This window comes from Biomphalaria glabrata, chromosome 3 (genome assembly GCF_947242115.1).
Source record: "Biomphalaria glabrata chromosome 3, xgBioGlab47.1, whole genome shotgun sequence".
Taxonomy (NCBI): domain Eukaryota; kingdom Metazoa; phylum Mollusca; class Gastropoda; family Planorbidae; genus Biomphalaria; species Biomphalaria glabrata.
The window spans coordinates 14,890,103-14,900,268 of record NC_074713.1 but is presented as its reverse complement, the minus strand read 5'-3'; the positions used below and the strand labels follow the sequence as shown (position 1 = coordinate 14,900,268).

General features: G+C 33.2%; 1 protein-coding gene across 1 annotated transcript in view; it reads left to right on the top strand.

Moving 5' to 3' along the window:
* Positions 1–10,166, top strand: part of LOC106078336 (ribosomal protein S6 kinase alpha-5-like) — a 130,152-nt gene continuing 119,986 nt past the window's right edge. Inside the window, exon 1 of the mRNA XM_056023592.1 lies at positions 1–175. Within this exon, the coding sequence (XP_055879567.1) occupies positions 106–175 (70 nt within the window). The 5' untranslated portion in view covers positions 1–105. The remainder of the gene's footprint in view (positions 176–10,166) is intronic.

Below are 10,166 nucleotides of genomic sequence, written 5' to 3'. Positions count from 1 at the left end.
AAGGACAAGAAACCTGTTAGGAAACGGTAGTTAGAAGAATTTGAATAAAAATATATTTCTTTAGTATTGGAGCTTATATTTGCTTTATGAAGCCATAATTTTGTCATGGAAGTTGCTTCCTCGTCTAGTGTTAGATTACATGAACCAGGAACTATTACACACGAGCTTAAAAATGGTAAGTACTCTAGCTAAGCAATGCTTTTTATCTATGTGCACCCTCAGATTCAGTGTGCGTACTATGCTGTCGACGTCCGTGACCTCGATGTAGCCAATCTACGGAACCAGGATAATTTCACATATAACGATGCGCAGGCGCTTGTAGACTATTTTTTAAATGCACTTTAAAATTTATATAAGATTTTTTTCTACATTAAATTATTTAAATTAATGCTTATGATTGATCTAGATGAGATATATAGGCTATAGAGTAGAATATAAATTTAAATTTTAAATCTAGATCTGATCTATTAGAATTAGATTAGATCTATGATCTAGATCTATAAAGATCTATCAATCTAGTATTTTGTATAGAATAAACCTATATAAATCATCTAATCTAGAATTTCTATGCACAGACAAAAATCTAGACCCTAGATCTATTTCTAATTGCGGAATTAAAGGAAATTTGAAAAGCGCGAAATAAAATTTCTAGTTCTAGAATCTAGTTCAATTTATTATTCTATCTTCTCTAGATATTTCCAAATTAGAAACTAGATCTAGATCCGAGTATAATCTCTATCTTTTAAGGCTTTATCAATTTGATCTTCTGCTTAGATATCTATAGCTAGATTCTATAAATAGTCTTTCTAGATCTAGATACTTGATTTTTACTAGATCCAGTCTATAACCGTCATAGTCGCGATTCTCAATTCTAGAACTCACGACCCCAAACCAATATCACAATTCTTTATTAATTATTAATAATTAATTTATTAATTCTCATTAATGAGATCTACGTTTTACAAAAATGGAGCCCTACTTCGTTGTTCATGTTTATTAATAAATTAATATGTATATACTAGCCTAACTTTTTAAAATCCTATTGGTTTTACTAACGTACTGGCTAATTCAGGAATTTATAAAACTAAACTAATTCGAACTCCCTTTGTTCTTCCTTAAATAAGTTATGAATGTGGGTCAATAGTTGACAACTTAAAAAAAAAATAATCTGAAAGAAATGGATCAAGATCTATTTTTAGCCCAAAGCTATAAATTATAGTATAGATCTAGATATAATATAATAATTAATATTCCTCTTTGAAGGAATAGACTTCATATATTGTAAGATAATGCAGAAATGTAGTCTTATGTTTTGCAGATAAAAAAAATGCCTACCCCCAAAAACCAACCCTAGTATGACCTAGTTTTTACAAATGCTAAGCAACACCACATCTATTTCTAAATTATAATTTTCACAAGTTATTTATTTTTTCTCTTATTCTAGTATTCAATTTTGGTTTAAATAGAACAAAGTAATTGATTGGATTAACTTTTTATAGCTTTCTCAATTTTTTGTTGTTGTTAATCTCATAGGTGGAAAAATTGGATAGACTTGTAAACTAGTGTTTTACTTGGTCTTCAAATGTACAGAATAATTAATGAATCTTCATAAAGAAGAAAAAATGTGAGAAAATTTTAGTGTCACAACTAAAGAAAGATTCTTCTTCTTAATGAAATAAAAAAAAAAAAAAAGTTAAAAGGAGACAAAAAGAGTATAAAATACTTTGGGGTTTAAAAAAAGAAAAATTGTATATGAAAGAGGAGAAAGTGGAATATATTTTTTAAACTGATGATTAACATGACTTGGTTGATGATTAACATGACTTGGTTGATGATTAACATGACTTAATTAATGATTAACAGGACTTCGTCAATGATTAACATGAATTGGTCGCAGAAACTTCTTGTAATGGGCATGCTTTGTTACATCTAGTTGAAATAGTATCAAGGTTTTTGTAGAATTTTAAGCCTGTGATGAGTTTAGTAATTACTATCAGACTTATCCAAATAACACCCAAAGCATAGTCTTTTTTTTGTCCTTCTAAATTTAACTCAAAAATATATTTTTATCCAGCAAGCAAATAGTAGGCTAATACTGTCAATATTGACACTAGTACATACTGATTTGAAGTAGTGTGTATCACTATCACTATTTATATTATTTTGAAACATCAAAAAAAAAAGTGTTAGGTTTGATTATCACCTACTGCTATTCTATATTGTTGTACTGTTAACATCTATTATCTATTCAGCATTAGTAAGCCAAGTATAGATTATTCCTATCAACTTCAAGAATGTTCCCTCTTGCAATCAATATTATTGGTTTGAAATTTGGGCAAATCCTTTCACTTTCACTAATAAAATAGTTTATGGCACTCAGGATTTAAACAAGTGTTGTGCAAAAGTTTAAAGCATCTTATAATTATGTTATATTTTATATAGCGTGATGACTATATACCTATAACTACATTGTCATCTTATAACATTGCAGTTAACTTTATTTTTTATTGTAAGCATTCATTTATGTATTTACAATAAACCTTTTTCTTAATCATAAGAATATCATGTCTGACATTTTTAGTTATCAGACAGGAATTGGCACATTTCCATAGATGAACTTTGCTCTTCTTGAAGCTCCAATAGACTTCATCCATTTAGCTGTTTATCTTCTTATCTGCTGAACAGTTATTGTTTTGTTTAACATTCAGATGAAATGTTTCTAAACATTATTAAAATTTCAATTAAAAAATAACCTTTTTTTTTCTCCAGTAGTGGCAAAAAACATTACAAAAATATTGTAAACATTAGATTTCTTACAAGGTGTTTCATGGGGTTACATGGAGTGTGTAATTAGCTTTGGTTTCTTTTGTTACTCTATTTCTCTTTGGAAACGCTTGGGTAATTGGTTAATGCATGTGGGACAGCCTCGCAGAAATAACATATTGGAGAAATCTGTTTGGCTGATTACTGGGATGCCATTAATTAGATCAGACATTGATTATTTTAGCCATTTGTATTCATTACAATTATATTTTTAACATTGAATGCACTTTGTAGCTGTGTACAGTTTGTGGGATGTTGCAATGTGTGACTCGGGTATCTCAGTGATTTTTATATGTGTAAAAAAAAATTATTTAAAAAGCTGTTATTGAACTAATGCCTACTTATGTTAAACGTAGGGCTATATATTTATTTCCTTTAGAATGTGAGATAGTTTATACTTCATTGTTTATCTGTCCATGGTTCACACAACCCTCCTGTCATCACAATTACCGTTTTGCGTGAGGGTTGGGCTAGAATGTAATAATTTTGAACGAAAGTCTCGGAAGGTATGACATGAATAAAACATTGAAAGGATTTTATAGAGCCTAGATCTAGTTTATTTTTCAAGCTTTATTTTTATTGCTCTGAACTGGATTCCATGGATATCATTCTTTTGTATAAATCATAGTGTCAGTATGTCATACGAAGAAAAAAAAAACCCCCACGAAATTTCGATGCCCATAAATTGCAGTATGGAAATCTTGAGTTTCGCCTCTGCCTACAGTACATATATGATGCACATACACTGATACTATGTGATCACTCTGTGTATTCAGCGAAACTGTTCTTAAATGTAGGTCAGCAGGAGATCGAGACAAGGCGCCCGACCCACTTTCAGACTGCACAAAAGTCTTTGCACATGGCATAGAGAACACAAACACAGACACTGTCGTACGAGTGTTGTAAGATTAATTGATTTTTAAAACAAAATCTTAACGTTTGCAACACGAAAGTAGAGTCATTCTGTGGCTCGTACAACGTAGTCGCTTTAACAATGGATGTGATGGCCGAGATACAGGTGCCATCGTTTTGACCTATGACGTGTAGCTAGCATAATGGTTCATGAAGTCAGTTCAAGTCCAAGCTTTGCCTATGCTATATGGGCTACAGTATTAACATCCCCCATTGGTCTGTCTGATGTATAAGTTACTGTAAAGTGTAGAGGAACGGGTTTGACTGATGATACATTTGTCTGACATCTATGCACGCCTGGGCATTTGTTTGTATGACAGGAAGTAGACCACAATGTATTGAGTAGTAACTCTGTAGGTTGTTTAGCTTTCACTTGGAGCGAGATGTGGTTGAATCCCTTTCTCCACCCTTTTTGTTCTCTTATATTTGAAATTTGACAATTTTTAAAAATGATTTCCCTCCATAATTGTGGCTAATTATGGCTCGCCAGCTGAGTTAAGGACAATTTTTTTTACTTAGCTGAAAGTTTTGTTTGTCAACGTACATGTTAGTTTGTCAATGTATCCATTACTTTATGCATTTATGCATGAAGCTGATAAACTAAAATAAAGAATAAAATAAATACTTTTAGTCGCGTAAGAGGTAATGACAGGATAATATATACACACATCGAATTAAAAGCTTGCTTGATATTTTGTAGTCACAAGATGTTCTTTATTTTCTATTATTTCTGTTATCTAGCTTCTAGAATAGGATGTTGAAAGTTCGTTTCATTTTGTTTTCGTTATCTTTTCTAGTTTACGAGATCTAAACGGGACGGACGGACAGACATTTCACACAGAACTAATAACTCTTTTCCCCTTTCGGGGCCGCTAAAAAACATTTATTAATAGCACAGCAAGATGAAAGTTTAATGAAGCTTAGTCTCTGTTTTCTTTCTAATTGTAGAAATATTGCAGGTCCCAGTTGCTTTCGATAAGTTGTTCAAATATTAGCTAGACTTGAAACAAGTACAAAGTAATTTTATATATGGTGCTAGTCAGTCAAATACAATAACTATGTTGGCAACTTTCCCATCGTCCAGATGCAGCTCTAGCCGTGTAGAAGCTAACTCAGTCTCTCTCCTTTATCTTATCCATCACTTGGCAGCAGGCATAAACTTGTTTGTTAGTATGAACCAAGACACACGTTTTACTAGATTTTATAGCCTCCATTACACGGCAAAATATCACTAATATGGATTCCCGATAGACAAAGAATTTGTGTTAGGTATAGCAAATTATGTAGGTCACATGTTGGTCTGCCTTGAGACCTCAACTTATACCCTCATTGAGCTAGCAACTTGTTATAGTTTGTGCTAATTGTTATTTAATCTTGCAACTTGAAGTTAGTGTTATAGTATCTGTTATCATGGGCGTAGCCAGGATTTTTTTTCGGGGAGGGTTTTGGGGGGGGGGATCCCCCCCCCCCCGACCCCCCCCCCCCCCCCGCGGAAAAAAAATTATATATATATATATATATATGAGTATGTGTGTGTGTACATAATTAATCTTTATTACATCTGACCCTTTCGGAAGACGTTTATTGTTCATTGTAGACTCCCAGTCCTTGCTAGCAAGAGGGTCTGGGGGAGTTCGCAGCGCTCCCCTTGCGCGGGGCGAAGCCCCGCCGCCGGGCACTATTTCTGGTATTGAAAGCCAACAAAATGCATATTCTGAGGTATCTACAGTGCATTATCTTGCTATTAAAAAGTTTTATTTTAATAACCTAATGTGCTATTCTTACTGACTTAGACCCTCTCGAGCCGTTCGGCGCATTTTCCGGCAAGCTGTTTCCGCAACTCTTATTTTGCGTAATTCATTTTGTGTGAGAACATGTCCCCGCAAAATCTCATGCGACGCTCTGTCACAACCTTACTAAGGATTCGACTCCCAGTTCGGCATATGATTTCTTTGATTTAGACCCGATCTCTATGACTGACTCCTAAAATCTGTCTTGGCCATCTTTGTTGAGATACATTTAATGATTTTCAATTTCGGCAGAAGACTATTCACACTTTATTAATGGATCCCAAGCCACTGGTAGAAATTTGTAACCTTTCTTGACTACGCTCTTGGAATTACATGCCTGTATTTTGCTTTAGATTTTATATCGAAAAGGAAAGTTTTTTCGTCAAATCATCTGTTGAGGGGTTTTAAACTAAGAAATCTCTGGAGTTTTTTTTTGTTTTGTTTTTAATTCAAAACCCCATTTAGCTACGATCATAGAATTTGGTGACTATAGTTTACTTTAAAATAATATTGAAGGGAGAGGTTTTCAACTCTAAACTCTCTGTAGGGGAATTTTAAACTCAAAACCATCTGGAGGGGTTTTAAACTTTAAAGAAAAAGCCATCTGGAGGAGGGGGATTTACACTCAAAACTCCTTTGGCTACGCTCATAGATTTTATAGTGTGTAATTTGCTTTTTTTTTATATTGAAGAGGTACTTTTTAGCTTCAAATCCCAACTGGAGGGGGGGGGGGGTTGAAACTCAAAACCCCTTTGGCTACGCTCATAGAATTTTGAGTGTGTAATTTGCTTTTTTTATTTTGAAGATGGGGTTTATCGTAAATTTTGGAGGGGGTTTTAAAATCAAAATCGTCCTCAACTGTGCTGTTGGAATTTGGGGATTGTTGTTTCCCTTTTTTTTTTGTTTTGTTTTATAGAAGAGGGGGATTTTACTGCAAAAACCTCTGGTAGGGGGTTTAAAATTCAAAACCCCCTGTAGGGGGTTTTAAACTCAAAGCCCCCTGGTAGAGGGATTTGTATCTCAAAACCCCCTGATAGGGGTTTTTCAAATCTCGAAACCCCCTGGTAGGGGGATTTAAACTCAAAACCCCCTGGTAGAGGGTTTTTAATTCAAAACTGTCTCGGCTGTGCCGTGGTAAGTGATGATGTAGTATTAAAATCTCACCTAAAATAAACAAAATGAAAGCAAAAATCAGTCACTTTATTCCGGGGACACGACAATTCGTTCACTGACATTTCGTTCACCGACAAATCGTTCACGACTTTTCGTTCACGCGACTATTCGTTCACCAGACATTTCGTTCACCAGACAATTCGTTCACGCGACTATTCGCTCACGCGACTATTCGTTCACGCGACATATCGCTCACGGATTATTCGCTCACAGACAACTTGTTCACCGACAACTTGTTCACCGACAGTTGGTTCACGACAAATAGTTCACGCGACTAATCGTTCACTAACAATTCGTTCACAGACAAATTGTTCACAGACAAATCGTTCACTGGATATTTCAAAAAACAAAATTTGCCAGAGATCGGGCCTGATCCGAAATTCTTTGTTAATTTTTTTGTTTGTTTGTTATTAATATTTTGTTAATGAGAACAGTATGTATTAAAAAATTATACTTAAAAGAAAAAAGAAATCTTACAAGCAAGCTGAAACATTTAAATGGGACCTCACTTTACTATAGGTAACATTTTTACTTTCAACATGTAGGCCTTCTTTTACACTCTTGTAGTCTTGTTCGACCTACCCATATTTGCTTATCTTCTTAATAGCGGTCCAGATGTTTAATTAACATACCCATTTTATTGATATTTTATTAACAAAAACAAATCTTATCTTATATAATACAGACGTTTCTTCAAAAAAAGAAGATGATTACGTCCTACGCGTCATGCATTCAGTCATGCATATTAACCAATTACTCAATTTCTGGTTTCTGGTTACTGGTTTTCTTGGCTAGCTCAGACACACTAGTATTTTTTCCACAATCCTGTCAGTGTTTTTACGAGACATAATTTAGATTTTTAACAATGGTACTAGATTTGGTACAATACATGGTTTCACTGTTCAACTCTGAACGTCACATACTAGATACAGATCTAAGGTTAATACTTATCAATTAAGACATCTAAGAAAAAAAAACTAATTACATTTACAACACTAGGAAATATTTTGGTTCCCTATCAAAAAGTTATAAATTTATCGCAATTTAATAGAACAAAATAAAATTGTTTCAATAAATTTGTTATTGAAGTCCAAGCAATCAAATTAGTCTACCAATGGGTGGTCACATATAGAAACAAGTTAACTAAAATAAAAATAAAATAAAACTTCTTTTAAACTTGATGGAAAGTACTATACTAGTGTCTAGTAGATATTTTCAATGTTAACAGATTGAACATGTGTATAGGCAATGTCCAATAAAGTTGTATGACTTCCAGAGGAGCCAGTCTGTCTAGCACTCCACTAGGTGTTAACTAGAGTATCCAGATGAATGGGTAAATTCCCGGTAGATGAAAAAAAAGAGGGGGGGGGGTGTCAAGGTATATTAAAGGTGAAAGTAAAAATGTTACCTATAGTAAAGTGAGGGCCCGTTTAAATTTTTCATCTAGCTTGTAAGATCTCTTATTTATTTATTTATTTTTATTTTAAGTATAATTTGTATCACCTACTGTCCTCATCAACAAAATATTAACAACAACAACAACTACGAAATTAAATAAACTCGGATTTGACCTGATCTCTATAGAATTGTTTTTGCATTTGGAAATAATAGCTACAAAAGTTTTAATGTCAATAAATTAAACACGCGACGAGAATATATAATTGTCACAGATTACATTATAGAATTGTTTGTACATTTCACTTTTTGAAAGTAATATAAGCCCTCGACATGAGTCTCGGGATTTAATCCTCAAATTTAGACACTTGACGTTCAAGTCAGGATTTACCCAAGGGACGTAATTAGTATGTTTGAAATCTATTGGATGATTTGAATTTAAACAAAGACATTTTTGAAAAGAGTTAGCGCCAGAGAATTGGCGGTAGTAAGAAGGTAAAGTCAGTCGATAATATTAAGTCCTTGTAGTCAGTCACTTTTCTAAGAGCTCGTTTTGAAAAGCCTTTGTAATATGCTCATTGATTTGTAATTTGTACATAACTGTACTTACGTTGTATTTAATAAAGTTCCAGAGTTTTGTTTTATCAAAGAATCGTCAATTGTCACTCTAGATCGTCATTTTTGTTAACTATTGAATTCAAGTAAAATCCCCGGCATAACAACACATCGTAACATCGTGCATGTTGTTACATCTGGCACAAGTGTTGTTACATTTGGCACTCTCCGACAAATAAAAGTTCATGGACAACTTTTAACGAAATTTATTCAAGATCTAGGACCAATTTCTAAAACTCTTCAAAGGAACTTCATTCTTATTTAACGGAGGACAGAATTTCTGTGTTTAACAGGTCAGTTGGTTATCGATAATTCTTTTATAAAGATTTTCGTTAGAGTTACGTCTAACTCACGAAATCTATTATTATATGTAATTGGCAAAAGGAATAAGACCAATATACATGATAACTGGCATTATAAAAAAGACCAGTAAAGTAAATAACTGGCATTATAAAAAAGACCAGTAAAGCAAATAACTGGCAATATAAAAGACCAGTAAATCAAATAACTGGCATTAAAAAAAAAAGACCAGTAAATCAAATAACTGGCATTATAAAGAAGACCAGTAAATAATCATTTGTGCAGCACAAAGTAAACAGAAGACCAGATTTAACCAACTGTTAAACCAGTAAAAAGTACTCGGCTCAATAGATCTATATATTCAATCATACGACTCCAGTAGTACTTCTACTGTAAAACAAAGTTCTACTTCATAGCCAGTTACAGCATAACTAACATTGATTTGTTATATTCAAAACGTTACTATATTTCTACATTCTAAGTTGGTATATTTTTCAACATGTCTCCAAAGACAAGAACACAGAGATGGTTAGAATTATTTGACATAGCTAAAGAAAAACAAGTACCTAAACCAGATGAATGGGTTCATCGACAGGAAGAAAAAGAATATCAAACAAAGATACGTCAAAAAGAAGCAGAAAAACAAAGAGAATATCAAGCAAAAGAACATTGTAACATGACTTCAACAACAGACATAATAGGTGAAGCCATAGCTTTAGCAGAAAAACTCAATATTCCTTCACATGAACGAGAAAGATGGTTTGATAATAAATTAGCTGAGATTGACAGAGAAGACGACAAAAGACGGCAAGAAGAACTAAAACGAGAATTATTAAAATTGAAAAATACTGAATTCAAAGCTGAACAAAAGAATGATGCAACATTAACAAGAATATACCAGAAAGCTCAATTAAAAAAGCGTACAGCATATCTCGAAGATGGATTTCTCAAGAAGATTACTTTCCACAAGTACAATGTCATTGAACAAATATATGTACCAAAGAAGAACAGAAAACAAATTATTAAAGCAAAGCATGAATTTTATGACACCATACATATGAGTGTAACAACTACCAAGAAGAGAATTGCCAAAGAATATTATTGGCCTAGCTTGAACAAAGATGTCAAGAAATACATTAATAAATGTTTACATTGTCA